This window comes from Mytilus californianus, unplaced genomic scaffold, assembly GCF_021869535.1.
Source record: "Mytilus californianus isolate M0D057914Y unplaced genomic scaffold, xbMytCali1.0.p SCAF_7, whole genome shotgun sequence".
NCBI classification, from domain to species: Eukaryota; Metazoa; Mollusca; class Bivalvia; order Mytilida; family Mytilidae; genus Mytilus; species Mytilus californianus.
This window is the reverse complement of record NW_026262723.1, coordinates 79,120,046-79,142,175: the sequence shown is the minus strand read 5'-3', so window position 1 is coordinate 79,142,175 and position 22,130 is coordinate 79,120,046. Positions and strand designations below refer to the sequence as shown.

Genomic DNA, 22,130 nt, shown 5'->3' with positions numbered 1-22,130 from the left:
TGGGATGAATGAATGACAAACAAACACATGTATGAATTGAAAACTGTCATTTATTATCAAAATGACGAAGAAGCAACAAAATGATAAACATGTATAATTAAATCAATAAATCATATTTATAAACAACATATATGTTTATAATGACAAAACCTTATTGACTCATCCCATCAAAGATGGTGTTACATTCGCCTATCAAGGATGGGATTACATTCGAATATAACACCTACATCTTGTAAAACCTATTAAAAATATGTATGTGCCTAAATAATTAAAATGTGTCAATTTCATAATAATTTCAAAATAATTCATTATTGAAATCAGTTATCCAGGGAGGGATTGAAGTATAATTTCAGTTCCCAAATTTGTCTGCCACTTTCAATCTGCAACTGAAGCGCCTTCTAAAATCAGATAACAACAGGGGAAGGAACTAACTATGTATTAAACATTTCTCCAGCATAAATTCAAAGAGTTATGCCGCTTTCTTTAGTACCGCCTAGTTTGACAAAAAAAAACTATTTAATAAAAATTAGCATATGATATGCACTAATCATTAAGGCACAACAAATAAAAAAAAAATGAAGTTTGGCAGTATTTGGCCACAGCTTTATCTTAACAAAATATAACATAAATGTATTTAGTTGTCAATCTATGTATGATCTGAAATATATTTATAGATGTCTGTATATATATAGATGTTAAAGATATTGCACATTTTAAGGTTTTTCTTGCCGTATAACACACCGATAGGTGTCAGAATTGATCAAATGAAAGACCAATCGTAGGTCCTAGATAAGGTGGGCGATCTTTAATAATATTTGTTATTAGTTGTACTGGACACACTTTTTTTATTTTTTTGACTAGAAATGCAAATTGTTGTTTCAAATTGATTGTCTGTAACGGTAAATTGTATTCAAGTTATCAATAAAATGAAATTCAGACAGATCTTTACTGAGTTTGGCCATATACTGTGATTCATAAAGTACAGGAAATAATTTTTCCTTGAACATCATACTTTAACCCTTCGTGTTATTTGCAAGTTTGACTCAATTAAATTAGCTTTATGTCATTTCAGTATCGTTTCCTAAACTCGTGACGGTGGCAATACGACCTACACATTTGGTAGGACCTTGAAAGAGGACATAATGTCATAACCCTATAATCCTTCATTTGACCATATGCTACAACATTTTCCTTTAGTGCTAGTTTCTATCGTCTTGTCAGACCCCATTTACTGTTTTACCTGCGATCGAGTATCTTCTTTACAACATTTTTTGAATTATTTAAATATTTGATTGATAATTTGAATTGGTTTACCGGTAAAATTAACTTGTAGTGAGCAAGTTCACATAACCTAAGCCCCAGTATACTGGGAAAAGCTTATAGTGACCTGATGGCATAGTTGTTTTACTGTTTATTCTTAAGTATATAATATGAAAAGATGTATTTAGTCTGAATAATTTTTAGGGGATATATTTGTCTTTTATGAATCTTTGATTGTTACAAAAAGTTTCTGATATTCTGAAAATAGATTTGAGCTCACTTTTTTAACATGATGATAGTTTATTTTTATTAAAAGACATATATTCTTATTTATTTCAGATATGTATATGCAAGTATACAAAATTAAGAAATAATTCATGGAAGCTATTGATTTGTTTTACATTTTGTTATGGTCTTTGCCTTTATTTTTGAATTTCCCTATGCGTTATAAAATTAACTAACTAATCGGCCCAACATTTCAAATCTCTTAAATCGAGTAAGACGATACAAATTAAGGCAACACACAAAAACTAAGGGAATCGCATGAACGCAAGCGTCGACAGGATACGGATCTCTTGTCGTGCGAATCTACACGCAGCCAAATGTCACAATCGGTACATTACAGATCCGACGAGTATTCAGCTACCTGAAGATCTGTTACCGCGAAAACATGAATCTAGTGAGTTGAAAGACAAACATATCGTATCGGTCAATTAACTCGTGGTGGTGACTGTAAAACTTGTATATATATATATATATATATATATATGTTTTGTATATGAAGTGTCGATTTCAGTCGTTCTTCGTTATAACTCTGTTCGATAAGTTTTTGTGTAAGAAACACACCATCCTTAATGCAGTATAGTGCAAACATCCACGAGCGTTACGTATTTATTGAGATACGCAAACGCCATACGATGAACAAACTTGTTACAGCTTTGAATTGGGAAAGAGAGGGTAAAGATACCTAAGGGACATTCAAAATCATAAGTCTAAAATAAACTGACAACATCATGGAAAAAAACAGATGAACAGTAAACAAAACACAACATAGAAAACTAAAGACTAAGCAACACGAAACCCACCAAATACGGGGTGATCTCAGCTGCTCCGGAAGGGTATAAAGATCCTGCGCCACATGTTGCACCCGTCGAGTTGCACATGTAAGTACAAACCCGGTGATAAATCTAATTCGGTAGGTTACATTCGGGGAAAAGAAGGACGGGATTGTGATTACGACGATTGGAACATATCCGTCGTCATCTGTGAAATAGATATTCCACAACGGTCAACAAACTTGTGATGGCGTCCGTAAAATTTTCGAAGATATGATTTCAATTTCACCACATGGAACTCTTGGCTTAATAGCTTTCTTATAAGCAGCAACTCTCTATCAAGAAAATCATGATAGGAAACGCAAGCCCTGGAATATTGTTTCAACTGAGAGATATATACTCCATATGCAGGCGTTCGATGGGATAGATGAAGTCAACAGTCATCAAACTTTGAATTATTTAGTGAGAGGACATCATCTATATAGCGGAAAGTGAAGGAAGGGGATAATGCTAGTATATTTTCATTCTCTTTAAGAAAAAATGAAAATAGCAAAAATACCGAACTCCAAGGAAAATTCAAAACGGAAAGTCCTTTATCAAATGGCTAGATCAAAAGCTCTAACACATCAAACGAATGGAAAACAACTGTCATATTCCTGACTTGGTACAGGTATTCTTTATGTAAAAAATTTAAGAAGATCCTATATGAAGACAGCCTCATATGAATAAAGGAACAAATCGACAAGAGGAGGAGCACAGTTGGTTCCCATGGGAATGCTGATTGTTTGTTGAAAAACATGTCCTCCAAACGTAAGAAATATGTTGTCAATCAAGAAATCTAGCATCTTGATAATATCAGTTTCAGAGAATGTTTTGTTTGAATCAGAGTGATTTTTTACAAAGTATGATTTATCCCTTTCTAAGACAAGATACTTGTATCTTGCGAAGTTCACAATTGAAAAGTTGAAATCAGCACGTTAATCATAGTTCTAGTTTCATGCCGTCCATCTGTACAAACACCGAGGAAAAGATTAGATATGATACAGACCTTACAGTTCCAATATTATCTTTAATACTAGTAACAAAAAAGTAAAACAAAATCGCCGAACTCTAAGGTAAATTCAAAAAAGGGAAGTCAATTAAAACTGACAAAATCAAACGTTATCAATCAACGGAACGAGTGAAAAACAATTGTCATATTTCGGACTTGGTACAGGCATTTTCCGAAGAAATTGGTCGGTTAAATGATAGCTAGCTAAACCTCTCACTTGTATGAAAGTTGTTTATTGTTCCGTTATATTGACAAAATTGGGTGAGCAACCCCAACAGACAATTTTAATTGTAGAATATATATAATTTATAATCTATCAATTGACATACTGGGGTATATGTGATGCAAGCACTCACTGAAATGTGGGTTATTGAGTGATATGACATCAGCATTATATCTGAAAGTGAAATTCAACAACTTCTTTTTTTTGCGAAGGTTCTATATGAATTCTACTTCATATAAGGGTGCACAATTAATACACTTTGGAACTATTTTTAAAGTATATGCAGAGAATTTGATTGCTGGTTTATATAGGTACTTATAATGATTGGGTTGTTTATGCATTTGATGACCATTCAATTCTTCCTGGTTTTCATAGATTAAGAGTTGTTGATTTTGTGCAGAGTAACAGGGTCTTCAATCAGTCAGCCAGTTGTCATGAGCAATAATTTTTGCACCTCCTTGAATTATCAACATCGCAATTTTTTTTATATGAAACCTAGTTACGTTCTGGTGAGATTAGTACCCCAAATCAGAGTAATTCCGAGGTCAAAGTTGACTATAATATCAATTTGGTCCAAAATATTGTAGATTCAGTAGATTCAAGAAGCACCAATGCATGTTTGTCCAATCAATTCAAAGTTCGAACATTAATGCTCAAAATGTGATAGTGCACACCCATCTTCCAGATATAAACATTAAAAACAGAATCATATAAGCTAGAAACTTTGTCTATAAACGTTTCTGAGGCATAAAAAAATATTTGTTGAATAATGCATGCCGAGACCAGATATCCTTTGACTAGTAGACATTCTGAAAGTGATTAAAAGAATCCAAAGGCGGTTACGAAAAGATTAATTAAAAAAATATTGAGCTTTGGCTTACTTCAACACCTACCTTCCCTAGAGTTTGCTGTTCCTCCCTTGCATTAATACACAAAGACCTAAAGGGGAATTCCGATCAGCTTAAAATCTATCATCCCCATCTCATACCCAATGATTTCATCTGCAGACAATTTGCTCTGTGCGTTATGCAGGTATAACGATGCCGTCTTTTTGATAGAAAAACTAGAAAGTCGGGGTTCGCATGCATAAGCTGATGTGAATATAAACATCAGAAGATTTGATACGATTGCTATTGAGACAACATTCCACCATAGAAGTAAGCAACTACAGATCACCGTGAGGCCTTCAATATTGAGCAAAACCCAAACAACATAGTAAGCTATTAAAGGCCCTGATATGAAAAATTTAAAACAATTCAAACGAGAAAACTAGCGGCATGATCTACTACTGAGAGGCGCAAATAGTGCGTACCCTTAGGAATACCTTCAACCTGTCGAAAAACCTATATTAACTAAGTATGTTTAGCAACCATTTATCCATATGAACACAGTTTTGGAAACTTAATTTTCTTTCATTCTTGTAAAAAAGCTTTAACAAAAATACCGAACTCCAAAGTAAATTTAAAAAAGGAGAAGGCAATAATTACTAACAAAATCAAACGTTAGACTTTATGAAACAACGGAATGAATGGAAAACAACTGTGAAATTCCTGAATTGGTACAGACATTTTCAGAAGAAAATGGTGACTTAAGCCTTGTTTTCTAGCTAGCCTAACCTCCCACTTGTATAACAATTGCCTATAGTTATATTGACAAAATGTGGTGAGGAATCCAAACAGACATAAATGATAATTTGGCTTTCCTAAACGTGACCCTAATGTGAAGTAGTTCCAATATACTGATGTGCTCGCTGCTTTTCTTGTTTCAGCTTTCCCGTCACTTGTGATTTTTGGTCTCGAAATATTGTCATTTGAGAAATATATGTATGTATCGTTCAGCAAATTAATCTTGAGTAATTATTTTTGCATTGAAAATTTACACGAGCAACATTATTAGAAAAATAAAGCACAAAGGTCGTTAAGATCGACGCGACATATAACTTTCATCTTTTTAACTTTTTTTTATATGTAGCCACTCTGGCACAAAAATAAACTATATGTACCGGAAGTTTTAAGATAAAAGGTATTTTATGTACCTTTTGTCAGTTCACTGATCGAGATTGATAAAAGGTGAAAGTTGTAGATCCTCCAAAACTTACATAACTCCACCACACGTCAACATGCCTGTCCAAAGTCAGGTACATAGTCAGTGGTTAAATTTGCGATACCTTTATGGATTTATTTTTGTCATCTAAATAATTTAATGTTGGTGTCAAATCTTTCATAATCTTCTTGAAATTTATTCAAATCTTTTTAGACCAGGGGTTATTAAGAGTTTGGTATGTTGTATCACCAGCACATAACGTAGCACTTCTGTGTTGACATGAACTATCATTCATATTGTCATATTTATAAATTAATAGCTTTCAGTACTTTGACGTATTTTCCATGAAAGGCTGTCTATGTTTTATTCTGTGGTGTACACTTTATGTTGTTTCCGTCATGCCACAACTACTGGATTTCTAGGGTTTTTATTCTTCTTATTCTACATTTAATGTCCAACTCCCTTCAAATATATTACATGTAGATCGTGAGTATGAAAATATAAATTTTCTCCAGTAATCAATAAACCACTTAACGCTCATGTTAAAGACCAGAAACATACGACCACCAAAGTAACACTCAATTCAGAACATGTGTTCCCAGTCAATATTGTTCGTTAATCGCATATCGTTTCATATTTTTCTTATTGTTTTTTATAAATTAGCCAAATAATATCAACTGCCTTTTTAAATTTTGATTTTAAGTGATGTAATTAAAATGAGAAAATGTTTTTGTTCCAATAAGCCCAATCTGTTTTCCTGTAAAGCTTTGTTTAATATTAATCTGTTTCAGAAATAATAACAACAAGTTTGGTTTGATTTGACAAAATAAATTTCAGGAGGGAAGGTAAAATATAAGGACCTTCATTAGTTATCCATTTGGCTATTTACCAAAGTTGATTTTCAAATTTAAAATATTTAATCTTGTACATGCAGTTTCAGTCAATTATTTTACAACTTGGACAATCAGACTCATTTTCAAGTATGAGCTCTTCTTTTCATTTTGTTTCAATATAAAAAAAATATTTGCAGAGGCCCTTTAGGGCTGATATGGGTAAACAAAATATTGTAACTTTGACCTACCTAGTCAGTAGTAAAAAAACCATAATGAGAGATAAAAGTTTGGCTGTGTGACTGTTTGAAAATGAATCAACGTCTAGTCGGGATGTTGTAAGATGCCCCGCGCAGGAAGAGTGTCACGCGCAATGCTTGTTAATGAACTCGTGCAACTGTTACAAGAGTTATATTTAGTGATCCATTATGGATGACCTGTTGCAAGGCAAAATTTGCACATATCAAACATAATCATGCGTTCCAGTAGCGGTTCAGGTTTCCAATTCGACTCACCTTGCAGGACATAGCTCTTTGATTTATTATAAATGAAGTCTTTTTCTTGGTATGCATGAACTATTTGCCGTTCAACTTTTAGCAATTAACAGTCAATCTAATCGATTAATAATGAGAGGACTATGTTCCCGAATTTGATTAAAGTGAAGAAACGATCCAGATGAACTCCGTAACAGACAAATGTACTTCACAGCTTCATATAAATAAGAAGATGTGGTATGAGTGCCAATGGGACTACTATCCATCCAAGTCACAATGTGTAAAAAGTAAACAATTATAGGTCAAAGTACGGCCTTCAACACGGAGCTTTGGCTCACACCGAACAGCAAGCTATAAAGGGACCCAAAATGACTAGTGTAAAACAATTCAAACAGGAAAACCAACGGTCTAATTTATATAAAAAACGAGAAACGAGAAACACTTATCAACCAGACCAACAAACGACAACCACTGAACAACAGGCTCCTGACTTAGGACAGGTGCATAAAAATGCAGCGGGTTCTCGGATTCGAACATCATAAAATTTCCTGTTTAGTCAAACAGATAGCAAAAAACGGTTCTTTATTAAAATATATATATATTGAGGGATAATATATGATTTATAAATAGAAATTTAAAATGCCTTGCTAAATAAAAGGACAAACACAGTATGAATTATATGTTATATAAGTAGTAGATGATTCTACAAAAATACAGTACGAATTATATGTTAGTAGATGATTCTACAAAAATACAGTACGAATTATATGTTAGTAGATGATTCTACAAAAAAAATATCATTAATACACGAAAGGCATTAAATGTAGATACATTTGCATTATTAAGTATTGTTCATTTATAACAAAAGTACATGTAAAACATCTATAGTTTCCCTGTATGTATAGACAGGAAGGTTACAGAAAGAGGGAATAGAAATAAATACACATTATTTACTTAAAACTTTATGGTAAAGGAATTATAATTTGCGAGATCATTGAGAACCATACGTCTTATTTACGTTTCCTTGAAATTTCAATCAAAACATTAAAACCTGGATCACCCTTTGCACTACTGGATACTCGAATTGAATAACTGTCCTTATTCTATTACTTGCATAGAGTCTTGCAAATATTCATAGAGATCTCTTTGCAAATTATCACCAACAATCAAAACTGGAAAACACAGATCAGTTACTTTTGTTCTAGCTTTCATCACTTACAAGAAATATTACAGTTCATGTCACTTTTTAAGATAGCATCTACTAGTAGGGGATTTTTCTTAAAATGTTTTAGATTAGAATTGTTATTAAGATGAAGCTCACATCCGTTACATTTTTGTATCATAAAAGTTCCACATTATTAAACATTATATATTATTACTTCTTGGAATGAATACCAACGCAAATTTTACGATTCAAATTAATAATAATCACTATCCGATGATGGAAATTCTCCATCGTGTTCTAGTAACTTCCAACATTCTTTTGGTACTGTACCAACCAATAAAACTTCCTGGTGACTTCGTGCATATTTGTGAAATTTTTCATTTATCTCCATGTCACTTATTTCGTAGTTTTTTCTCAACATCCTTGTTCGCAAATCAATTATTTCTACATCATCTGGTAAACTACCAACGTCGATTTCAGCAATATTATTCATACCCCATTTACGTCCACTTTTAAGCTTTAAACTTCTGAATTTTTCTGCGTTCGCAAGTGACGCACATGTTGAAATATACCGAGAGTAACTTCCTTTTTGACTTCCGGTTGCAACATGGGTAGCAACGTCAGTCGTCGCATCCGGTGATATTGCTGTTAATTCCTCGGTTTCATCTTCGTCCTCGTGAAGTAAACGGTACAACTTTGGAAGCTTTACCTGATAATCAGAACAAATAATACCAAATTAAGTCAATTACCTAAATTATAAATGAGCAACACCAATCTCATACAAATTAGGGTGAGTACATACACTTTAGTGTCTAGGAACATTAAACAGTTTTTGTTCCAAATATAGCATCCGTCGTATTGCTCGTGACAACTAATAACTGACATTTGATAAGTTCACGTTTTGTTATGTTATACAAAAGGAAAAGAGATCGGGATTTTGGCAAATGGAACATAGCTGTGGTTGATTTTGAAGCTGATATGCCATGACTGCGTCCATAAACGTTCGAATGAATGATTTAACTTTTATAATAAAGAGCCATTAGTTCAGTAGGTTTGTTGCAAGCAGGAAACCTAAGTCTTGCAACATAATCATGATAGAAAATATAAGCAGAAAAAACTCCTTAACCGTTTTATACTCAAGCTTGTCTAAAAGAAAACAAGCATGAATCGTGACCGCCTGTACATCATAATTATTTGGTGGTATTATCAAGGGGAAAATTAATGACAAGTTTTTAATTCTTAAATATAGACTGACTAAAATACTTATAATACTTGCAATTGGATAAATGCACTTTCTGCTCCATCAGTTTCAGAGTAAAAGTAAAAGTTCAACGAATGTAATCCCTTAAAGTGCTACGAAACATTTACTTTTATCTCTTTTGCATTGATGTACATTATTCATGTCTCTAAATATGAAAAAAGAAGATATGGTGCTGGTGATGCCGATAGTGAGAGAAAAAAAAACAATTGGTCATATTTGATACAATACAAATTATTATTTACTATGGATCATTATGTTGAACTTTTAATTTGGATACAGTAGGTTTCTCATCTAAAACCACTTTATTTTTTGAAAGCAACAGTAACTGTAATGACTATTAAGTAGTTTTGATGTGTGGTTAACATTTACCGCTTCTTTTCTGCTTTTCACAGGTTGTGTTATATTTTCCTCGTTGCTCTCTTCAGTGGTTTCAGATTTATCACAATCAGTTTTGGTTTTCTTTATAACTGGTTCATCTATCAGTGACGGTGATCGTGAATTTCTCCGCTTATTTGAGGTAATCATCTCTCCCTTATCCTGAAAGTTTAATGTTGCAATTAAAGAACGATAAGTCAAAATTTTATGTGTTAAATTGTTGCAGTTTGTGCTCTGAATATGCAGTAATTATTTTAGTAAACAAGTATGGCTGTTCATTTTACGAAGCTATTATCCTCGTCTGAAGTAAAATGCTATGGAATTAATATAAAGTTATCCTAAATATAAAACAATATTAAAATATGGAGATGTTGTATGATTGCCAATGAGACAACTATCCTTCAAAGACCAAAGGAAAAATTTGTGTAAAATTACAGGTCACCATACGGCTTTCATTAATTAGTAAACCCATTCCGTATAGTGGGCTCCACGTAATGATAAAGTGTGAAATAATTCGAAAGACAAAGCCAATAATATACTTTGAATTATACTACAACAATAAACAAAAAACAATATGGCAAACAGCAACCGACGACATGTTTGGTGAGCGCTCAACCTTTCTTTAACCTGGGATAGTTGTTAACAACACAAAATAAGAAGAAACTGTAAAAATCAGTTGGAAATGGCTTGAATCATCAGCTCGCTATAAAGCACAAAAAAACGAGAAAAAGAAAAGACATACGTCTTTGTAAAAAAGTTGTTCAATTTCAATCATACCACGTCTCCTGATTTTATATTATTGCATAATACACTTTTGTGTAGTATGTAAATGTACTGTAGTTTATATTTAGTAATTTAAAACTGACGGAATCTTTTCTTGTTTTTTCTCATACATCCAATTACAGTGCTGCAACGTTGACTTGCTTCACTTAATTAGGTTACACATGATATGTCAGGAAAATGAAATACTACTATTTTTCCCTAGATAAGCAATTGTAATTAGCTCTTGAAAACAAACTATTATTTCTAAAAATATATTCTATGGAGTCTCGCCCTGTATTCTGACTATTTTTTATCATTTTTTTTTATATTTCCTTAATAGCATGTTCAATTTATAAAACAAAGTAATTGCTATCAATCAGCACTTCAACTTTAGTAAGCCTAGTATCTTTTGATAATTTTTTACCTCAGCTTGGTTTTCCTGTATTTTGCTATCTTCAGAGCCGCTTGTTACATTACTTGTATCCATTCCCTCTAATCTGTATGCAACTGTTTTAGTGTGGTGTTCTATTTTGTATTACACCTATAAAGCTGTTTAGTGAGATAGCGAAACGTGTTAAAGGCCACACCTGTATATATGAAAAGAAAAATTCAGTGTAATAAAACTTTTAAATAATATATCGAAAGATTTAAATCAATAGATTTTGTGATATGTTTGTCTTCTTCCAATCTTTATATTAACAAAAATTATTACGAATAACGTTCTTACCTCATTACAATTAAATATATAGAAAAATACCACAATTATCAAGCGGATCACAGACGTTGGGAAAAACAATTAAATAACATAGACTCGACTAAAACACAGTACTAGTCATTACTAATAATTAATACAACTAATATATATAGTTGTCGATATATCAATTATATTATTACATAATCAAACATGAAATGGAAAGATTTCGACTCTACTTTTTGAACGTGAAAGAAGAACTACGCCATTACATATTTTGGTATGTGTATAGCTTAATGGAATTACTAAAATACAATTGAGAACAAAAATGTTTTCCTTTTTAGGAATCAAGATTGTGACACCTGACATCAAATTAATTTGGCCAGAAAGGTAACCAAGGCATTATTGGTATGGTACATTAACTCATATTATAAATGCCATTTCTAGAAAAAGAGCCGGTTACAGAATAATGTTTTTTATAAAAAAAAAAAACCCAAAAAAACAAGGGGATCAATAAAGCCCCAGATTGTAATGTGTTCAGGCAAGACGGCTACGTTTCTAACCAGTCGGGATTGGTATCTTCCTTGAAAGCATTCAAACAGCACCTTATGAGGACCTTATGAGTATGAATGATCCTTTGTCGTTAAAATATAATTTAGATGTCACAAATTGTATGTCTGATAGCTGGGAAATATATAAAAGGGTTATGAATTTCCTATGAAGTATAAAAATGGATAGGAATTTTGGCATTAATCAATATATAAATTGGATGTGGTTTTTAAACCCAATACGGACGTCTGTTTCAAAATGTGTATGATGAGCACTTCATGTATTTGTTTTGTTATCTGCTCAAAAACTTTTGATTTTTTTCCCCAACCTTTTGCAGGTGCTGATCTATAGTTCGAGGAAGGGGTGAATCACATGTGTCTATCATTGTACTCATAATGCCGAGCATAGCGAAGCGAAATATGTTTGACAATTTTATTCTAAATTATATTTTTTAATTTTTTGGTTGTCTCATCACTTCAACTTTTCCTAAGATATCTAAAACTTGTCTATACCCCAACCGAAGTCAACGGGGGAGTTAAGGGTTACCCTGGACTGTCCGTCCGTCCTTCCTTCCTTTATATTTGACGATTTTAAGCTAAATTATATTTTTACACTTTTTGCTTGTCACATAAATTTAATTTTTCGTCACATATCTTAAACATTCTTCTTTTTAATTTTTTGTTTTTCATTTTTCAAAGTAAACACATCAAACCCTACTTATTTTATGGGTCGCAGGTATAGTCGAGATGTTTCGTTTTCATTCACGATTTGGTAATACAGTAAAGTGTTTTCAGAATAATAAGTAATTCGTAATAAGAGTCAGCAGAGGAAGTTGAATTTCATTTGTATATTAGGAAAAAACTATGGTTTGTGTACAGAGAATTTATTGTCCTAATATCTGCAGGTATTGTTTAAAATATCTGTCAAGTGGTGTATCGTAAGGTCTATATAAAGTTCAGCCATAAACTACGACTCATAACAGTAAAGGAATAAAAGGAGCACAGTTGGTCCCCATCGGAATGCATATCACTTGAAGGAACATTTTATCTTCAAAACAACCATAAATATTATCAAGCATAATTCCGAAGACATTAAGAATTTCTGTGCATTTTTCAGTTTAACTTGGTGTATTTTTGTAAGTTTCATCACTGAAAAAGAATTGTAACCGTTACAAAAGTATGCATTATACGGTGTAGAGAAATTTCAAATGTCAACGGAGACGAACTGGCATCAAAGGTACGTTACTTCTCAAGACCTTCGTAGAGGTCTTAAAAACAATTCAGATAGTTAATGCCAATAGTATATTATTTACAAGACATTTGTCTTGTCATAATTGTTTGTTAAATTTTGCCATGTCTCCATGAACAGGTATATTTCCTAATAGAGAATGCTACTATAAAGTCGATTTAAACAGTTCATTACAGCTTGTCTCTATATGTTCATTTATATTTGAGTCTAGACCGAGAAGGAAAGATCTTGTTATAGGAAAAAAAACCACTCTGTATCTAGCAAATGGTTTCGTCTAAACTAATGTCAGCAATATTCTTTTTAAGATTATAGTTTATGTCGTTGTATGTGTTTTTTAAATGGACAGCTTGCATTTCTATTAGACAAACACGGCTTCCTCCTCTCACCAACTTGTTTCTTATTCGTATGAAACAGATTTCCTAAAGTGAGATTCTCAAGATAAATTTGACATTTATGTTAATTAGTTGAAATGGACTAACTTTCTGTAACCGAGAGCACGCTTAGATCAGCAATTGGTTTGTGTTTTGTCACTTAGTTATTTGGGTTTTTGATGCTAAGTACCCAATATATGAATGGAGTCGTTTTCAATAGTTTGTTTACATTGTATTCAACTGTTGTACTGTCTCTTTACAATATAAGGGGAGGGTTGAACATTCACAAATATGTTTAACTCCGTCAAATTGTGTATGTGCCTGCCTTAATCCAAGTTCCTCCGTCGTTTATAAATGTCTGCATAAATGTTTATGTTTATTGTATTTAGAAAAAATCAGGTCGTTGCAATTGGTTTTGTCTTTTGAATTGTTTCACATTTTGGGATCCCGTTGCCATCTATATAGTTTGTTATACGATATTAGATTTGCTCATTTTAAATGACGAACGATTACCAGTAGTTGTTTATATCCTCGTCCTTAGGTATCAAGTGAATAGTTGTCTGATTGGCAACCATTCCAAGTTTCCTTATTTTTATATTAGTATCTATTACCTTCATTTTCTGCTATACTTGATCTAAAATGTTTGGTAACTATGTATCACTTTGCACTTGAGAGTATATTATACTTTCTTTTATTGTTTCTGTTTAAATATTTCAAAACTTTTTACCAGATATTTTAGACATTGGACAAGTAAGAGCTTGACCTATTGCATTGACATCTATCTATTGTTGAGTTCTGTATGTTTCCCTCTATAGATGTCTTTCAGTAATTTTCATCGTTGCGTTGGTGTTTCATTGACGTATACCCAACATCTTCTTTTATTGAAACATATGTATCAATCTTAGTCATGTATTTATAAGGAATATTTTCATGGGCGAACGAAACAGTAAGTGCTTACAATCTATATCCATGTTTTCTCTGTTCTATTCGTGTGTAAGTGTAAAGATAATATATCACCCAGTTCTTTTATAAGATTTTAGTTTGGGTCAACTAAACTTACACTATGTATTTGGTTTTCAGTTTGATTTAGAAGAGAGACCGACATGGCTAGATAAAACAATTAGTTATCTAATTACTAACACAATTTTATATTGATGAATATTGTAATTTTCATTGTTATTAAATACATGTAATATCAGTATTACAAACCTAATCTTGAACTCTATCCTATTTTTTGGAAATTTTTAGAGATTTACCTGTTACGTAACTTTTGTGCGTCGATCTATTCGGCTGACATACAATGCGTTGTTCGGCTGTGCTGTTTTTATGTGCTGATCTAGGTTGTTTAACGTATTCGTTTTTTTTCTGTAGTTAGTCACCACTTCGGTCTTAACATGTTGCAAAAATATGAATTATTCTAAATACTAAATATTTTCTTATCGCAGGCAGATAACCTAGCCGTATTTGGCACAACTTTTTGGAATTTTGGGTCATCAATTCTCTTCATCTTTAGGCCTGGCACCTTTGATAACTATTAGCTTGTCGTAATGTTCTATTGTATTGTTTATTTGTGTGTTTCTCTGTTCTGTATGTTCTTCCATTTATTTGTATTGTAGTCCTGTCATGTAATGCTGTCATTTTAGTGTTATATTTAACATTGCCATTAAAGCGGGAGGTTTGGCTAGCCACAAAACCAGGTTCAACCCACCATTTTTCTTCAAATGTCCTGTACCAAGTCAGGAAAATGGCTATTGTTATCTTATAGTTCGTTTCTGTCTGTGTTGCATTTTAGTGTTTCTGTTGTGTCTTTGTTCTCCTCTTATATTTGATGTGTTTCCGTCAGTTTTAGTTTGTAACCCGGATTTGTTTTTTCTCAATCGATTTATGAATTTCGAACAGTATACTACTGTTACCTTTATTTTTCATTGTTTTATATTTTCACATATACAGAAATTACACACACATACAATCTAACGCTATATACATACGAGGTAATAGTAGTTAAAGCAGTAAATAATAATGCAAATAATTTTGAGAATTACTAAAATTTATTAAATTATAAGTTCCAAAGGATTTATTATTATCAAAACAATTCTTTACATTACTTTTATTTGTTGTGTCAATGTAAAAGAGATTAAATTTGGACGCTAGTTATCCTTGACACTAACATTATCAATTTACCAATTTATTCATGTTTAAACCGTTATTTTTGTACTGTTGCAATCGGGTTTTTCTTCTGGCGCTTTTTTTCTACGAAAATGTATTCACCCTCTCTGCGTCGCTGAATACCAGGTTAACAAACGGCTTCTCACGATTCGCGATTTTTGCGATCCCACTATCTTTTTTTCTCTCACAAAATACTTAAAAAAAGACATTTTTATGTGTCTTTAATTAAAGAAGAGCAACAATACAAGTAGTCAAATTCAAGTTTTCAAGAATGGCTTCCCTTCTGTTGACTGTATACAATTCGTCTCATTATTGAAAATATAGTAATTGATTTATCGAAAATATGATATGATATGATAAAGCTCACACAAAAAAACACTACCAAAAAATGGCAATGAAAATCAGAATGCATATTTTATAATTATATTATACTCATAAATTAAGCTTAAATGTGAATAAAGGAAAATCGGTGAATATGTCAAAAATAAAAGTATAAATACATTAACATTTCATATTTATCCAAATATTTTAAGAAGTCAATTTATGAAGAGAGATACATTTTGTTGAATTCAGATTGAACTTTAATTTGTTCCGTAGCGTGAAAATTTAGAATGGTGACCCAAATTATTTTTTTTCAAAATTGTGGAAGCATGTTATGTAATGTACATTGTATCTACTTATTTTTATTTCAGAAGTCTTTCTTCTCTTTCTGCTCACATAATGAGTTTTATCCTGTAGAAAACTTAACAAATAAAATGTCTTTGCACCACCAGTAGTTTGAAACAAGCTCAGAAATATAAAGTATGTTCTTTTTATCATAAATTGAATATTTTCAAACTTTTTTTTTTTAAAGTGTTATATAATAAATTAGGAAATAAGAAATATCTTGATAGTATAATATCATATGAAGAAGTGTATAAGGTTATGTTATCTTCGAAAAATGGGAAATCGCCAGGTTGTGATGAAATTGCAGTTGAACTTTATAAAAACCAAACTGCATTGTTAGCGTTAACTCAAATATTTAATATTTGCCTAAACTCTGGTAAGATACCTGCAATATGCAGAAAAAGGTATCATTACTCCGACTCCAAAAAGCCCTACTGCAGATCCAAGAGCCCCTATGGCATACTGTGGAATAACTTTGGCTCCTGTATCTTATAAACTTTACTATGGTGTACTTAATTCGCGCATAACTGTCAAACTTGATGGACTAGCTTTTCTTCATGATGAACAAAATGGTTTTAAAAAGGGACGAAATATTACAGATCATTTTTCTACTTTAACTACTGTAATAGAAACACGTAAACTACGTAAATTATCAACATATGTAGCATTTATTGATTTTAAAAAAGCATATGACTGGATAAATAGAGAATTGCTATTTGGTAAACTGGAAAATTTAGGAATAAGCAGTTAAATGTTCAATGCTATTTTTTCACTGTATAAAAATGTATATTCATGTGTTAAATTAAATAGTAATTTTACTGATTGGTTTAAGGTTAAATGTGGTTTAAAACAAGGGTGTATACTTTCTTCAATTTTGTTAAATATTTTTATAAATTACCTTCTCGATGAAGTTAAAAAAAATGGATATTTGAGTAAAAATTAATGATGAAAAAATGTATGTATTACTTTATGCAGATGATCTTGTATTTTTAACTAAAAATGAGAAAGACCTTCAAAAAGTGTTAGACACTTTAGATATGTGGTGCTGTAAACATTATTTAGTCGTTAATCTAGAGAAATCCAAAATTGTACATTTCAGAACTCAATCTTCACCAAAATCAAATTTACATTTGTATTTAATAATAATGATATGGAAATTGTTCCTTGTTACACTTATCTAGGTTTACTATTAACAGAATTTTTCGACTACAATTGTATGGCAAAGGCAGTAGCTAACTCTGCAAGTAGGCCATTAGGTTTGTTTATAGCTAAATGTAAATCTATTAGAGGTTTTCAATTTGATACATTTACAAAACATTTTAATACACTTGTTATGTCTGTAACTGAATATGGTGCCTCAATTTAGGGTCACCAGGAATTTTCTTGCATTCATGCTGTAAAAAATAGAGCAATGAGATTTCTTATGAGTGTTGGAAAAATACCCCTAACTTGGCTTTATATTGAGATAAAGGTTGGATGCACTGTGTTATATCTCAGTGGAGATGCATTTTTAGAATATGGTCTAGACTTACTAAATGTCTCATTGTAGAGTAAATAAAAAGGTATTCATATGGGGAAATAAATGTTGTAATAGTAGATTTATAAATTGGAACCATAGAGTCCATTGAAATTTAAAGAAATTCATATGGAGTTTTTATGTAATACTGATATTACTATTGATAAAACATAAAATAAAACAGAATGAAAATGATAATTTTTGTAGATATAGAGACAATGGTTATCTGACTTAATGATCAATGATCGTAGTAAACAGATTATTTAAACAAGAATATAATAGAGAAAAATATATATGTATGAATATGCCTGGTAAATATGAAGATATATATGCAAAATTTAGGTGTGGTGTTGCGCCTCTGATAATAGAAACTGGTCGTTATGAAGGTATTGGGATTGAAAATAGATTATGTTTTTATGAACAATGTAATGAAAATAGTATTATTGAAGATGAGAAACATGTTCTACTGAACTGCCCAGTATATGCAGATTTGCGTGCTACTTTATTTAGCCATGCTAGCTCTTATAATTGTAATTTTGTGAATTTGTCCGATGATGATAAATTCAGGTTTTTATTCACTGATGAAAGTGTATGTTATTTTGTAGCCAAGCTATGTTGTGTTATTAAGAACAAAAACAAAATTATATAATTGTAGATAATTGTGTGTTTTGTAGAAATGATATCATAGTCTCTCAAAACTCGTTTTAGAGTGTCTCATTGTTCTAAATGATATTGTGATTTTATATATATGTGTATGAATATATGTCAATATTGAGGTGATACTTTAATATAGTATTTGTCTTGTCTTGTAAAATTTGATTGCAAATTAAACACGTACCATTATTTTCCTTGCACTAAAACATCAAACTATTCTTGTTTCATACACAGAATATTATCAAATTAGTATTAAACGAATAATCCAATTACAAGTGAAATAACAAACAAAAAAATGATAAAGTAGATTTTTTTTACTTTTTAAGGAAATTGCTCTTTAAACTATATATTGATATAATTACATTACACACATTAGACGTGTCGTACGATTCCGTAATTTTGATTGACCGAGCTATTCCAAAAGTTATATTTCATTTCCAAATAAAATGCAACATATATGACTGCCCGTGCTCTCCGTGACAATGTTGAAACAATGTATCGCACCAAAGAAAAACAAACGACAGGCTTAGTTTAACTCGTAATTTCATGGTAATAATTATGAAATGTAATTCCGCGCTTCATAAACTAGAGGCTCTAAAGAGCCCGTGTCGCTCACCTAGGTCCATGAGCATCACCAACAATGGACTCTCCCCAACAATGTGGACTAGAATAGAACTACTTGTTTGTAGATCTTGTCTTGCTGATCATTTTTGCTAATTTAAGTTTCTATCTATCTATAATAGTTTTTCAGATATTCGGCAAAAACGCAAGAAATTAATAAAAACCGTCATTAAAGGGCATTCACTCCAATAAGGAGTCATCTAAAGATTTCGTCGAGTGGATTTATTTGTAGATCTTGTCTTATTGGTCATTTTTGGTATATAAAGTTTCTCTCTATATATTACAGTTTTTCAAGTATTAGGCAAGCATGAAAAAAATCGTTAAAATTCGTCATTTAAGGGCAATAACTCCTATAAGAAATTGTCTGACAGTTTAAAAAAAAAGACAATATGTAGATCTCATTGTTGTGAACATTTCTGCCTCAGACAGATTTTCTCCATTCATAGCTTTTTTCAAGATAATAGACCAAACTTGCATTTTACCCCTATGTTATATTTTTAGCCATGTCGGCCATGTTGGTCGAAAAGCGGGGTCATCGGACACATTTTTTAAACTTCATATCATAATGATGATTGTGGCCAAGTTTGGTTAAATTTGGCCCATTAGTTTTAGAGTAAAAGATCTTCGTAATAGTAAACGACGACGACGACGGGCGATGAACGCCAATTGATGAGAAAAGCTCGCTTGGCTTTTTAAGCCAGGTGAGCTAAAAATGTGATTCGACCAACGCTTTTACACCCCAATAAAATTGCAAAAAGAAGCATTCAATTCTTAAATAAAAAACTTTCACACCTTTTCTCAGAAACAAACGGACGCAGATTACACTGAATTATTTTGTTAGAAATTAAACATATAGCTATCTTCGCTATACAATCGACCATTTCCATATCAATAATTATTTGTTTTAAAAAAATATATTTGGTATGATTGACAATGAGACAACTATCCATAGATCAAATAACAAAGATGTGAACAATTACATGTCACCGAATATTCATTTAGATATGGAAAAAAACATCACCTATTGGTCATGTAGTTCTTCAAATCTTTGATTTTCATCGACCCTTATGGCGATTAATCCACACAACAGTCCACAAACGCTACACAGAAAATCTAAAGATTGACCAGCACCAACACCATAAAAAAATGTTATTAACTCAGGTGTTTGAAAAGGTTAAGCGGTAAAACTTTCGAAAAGATAGAATCTTTAATAATTTATTTCATACAGAATTCAGAAGTAAATGATTCATATTTGTATAAGTTTGTTATGGTACTTTACACTATACTTATTTCGAAATATTATCACGAGGAAATGACAAATTTGGGATTCCTAAATATGAACTGACCGGAATACTAAAAATTAAAAAAAAAAACCAAACAAACGTAAAAACATGGATTGAAGAAAGCTCTTCAACTTCAACAGTTTCTACCGATAGAATTCACATGTTGAAAAATCATCATAAATTTATGAAATTTATACTTTTATCTGCCTCAAGTGCTAGGAAGGCACATGTTTTAATGTCCCCTGCCATAGGGGTATGAGCATAGTTTCCGTCCTTCTGAAATACTTTGTTTACGCAACTGTTTGATAGAAAACTTCTCTCATATTTAGTATGATTGTTTGCCGTCATGTTTAATTGACCATTTTGTACCTCAGATACTATCAGTCCTTACCTCACACGTTACAACTTATCACTTTTAAACTGCTGACTAAATATGAAGTTATTCTATTGAGTAGCACTAGAGAAAATTATGACGGAAATATGTGTTTGACGTTCGGACGAACAGACGGACAAGGTGAATTCAATATAGCCTCCACTCCTAGAGTGGGAATATAATAAATGAAAACGGTGGTGCTCTCATCTAGATTCGACTACTTACGCGACTTAAGGCAGATAAGACATTATGTTAGTATTCAAATATAAGTGTTTATTTGGATGTGGTAAAAAATTACCGCTTCTTTTCTCCTTTTCACAGGTTGTGGTATATTTTCCTCGTCGTTCCCTTCTTCTTTTTCAGGTTTATCAAAGTCAGTTTTGATTTTATTTGTGACTGGTTCATCTGCCGGTGATAGTGATGTTGACTTTCTACGTTTTTTTAATGTATTCGTCTCTACTATTTTCTAAAAAAATTTAATATTGATTAAAGAACGATAACTCGAAATTTAAAATTTGAAGTTAATGCGGTTTTCACTTTGTAACGTTATTTTTTTAAAAGTGTTATTGTTTGTATTGTGCATCCTGTATCCTCGCCAGAAGTAACATTGCTATAACATGTATTTTTATTATAAAACGTGTATATTATGAAATTAAATCAACCCATCATAAGCTACGTTAACTGTCTTGTGAAGGCATATGACTCGATCTTCAAAACTTTACTTGGCCTCTTTTTTCTTTTTTCTTTGTTCATTCCTTTTGTATTAATCGATTTTGTTCATATTTTCCGAATAACCAGGTGGGCCTGAATATTACATTAAAAAATCCAAACATTAAACTGGACGTTCAGCAAACAACATTCAATCAATCCAATCATATGGGTTACCGACATCAAAGTAATAGCTCTCAACAAGCGCTTCAAATGTCACCTCATAATGGTTTACTTTTATAAATTGTAACTTGGATGGAGAGTTGTCTCATTGGCACTCATACCACATCTTCCTATATCTATCAGCTTGGTTCCTCTGTATTTCGATATCTTCAGAGCAAATTGTTGCATTACTTGCGTCCATTCCCTCTAGTCTTTATGTAATTTCCTTGGTGTTGTGGTCTGTTTTAAATTACACCAGTCAATTAAAAATTTAACAGATGTTTTCAATCTGACTTATTTTTTACTTTTACTTTAATGTTTGGATATTTTTGTCTTTCATAAATCTTTATATAAACAATGATTGGTATAAGAAAAGTACTTACCTCAATACAATTAAGGAAGTGTTAACCCAGGGGTGTTAACACAATTTTGTCGTATCTTATTACAATATAGAATACAAATTTCCTTTTGTGATATAAAAAATAAAATGCACTTTCACTTTCATTTCGACATTATGGTGGTTTTTATTTATTTAAGATATATATACAAATTGTTCATAGAACAATTGAATGTCTTTCCACGTGATATTAGACTAAGTGTTAT

General features: G+C 31.7%; 1 protein-coding gene across 5 annotated transcripts in view; it reads right to left on the bottom strand.

The window, feature by feature from the left end:
- LOC127707496 (uncharacterized) overlaps positions 1-22,130 on the bottom strand; it is a 38,373-nt gene extending 16,243 nt beyond the window's left edge. The window contains exons 1-5 of one of the 5 annotated variants that reach the window (XM_052212071.1): positions 21,911-22,122; positions 20,956-21,123; positions 10,944-11,106; positions 9,752-9,919; positions 7,628-8,830 (exon numbers count right to left, since the gene is read on the bottom strand). In XM_052212071.1, the coding sequence (XP_052068031.1) occupies positions 8,375-8,830; positions 9,752-9,919; positions 10,944-11,006 (687 nt within the window). In that variant the 5' untranslated portion in view covers positions 11,007-11,106; positions 20,956-21,123; positions 21,911-22,122 and the 3' untranslated portion in view covers positions 7,628-8,374. Of the gene's footprint in view, positions 1-7,627; positions 8,831-9,751; positions 9,920-10,943; positions 11,107-20,955; positions 21,124-21,910 lie in introns of those variants that run through there. The other 4 variants (XR_007984942.1, XM_052212072.1, XR_007984941.1 and 1 more) reach the window with 4 other exon arrangements.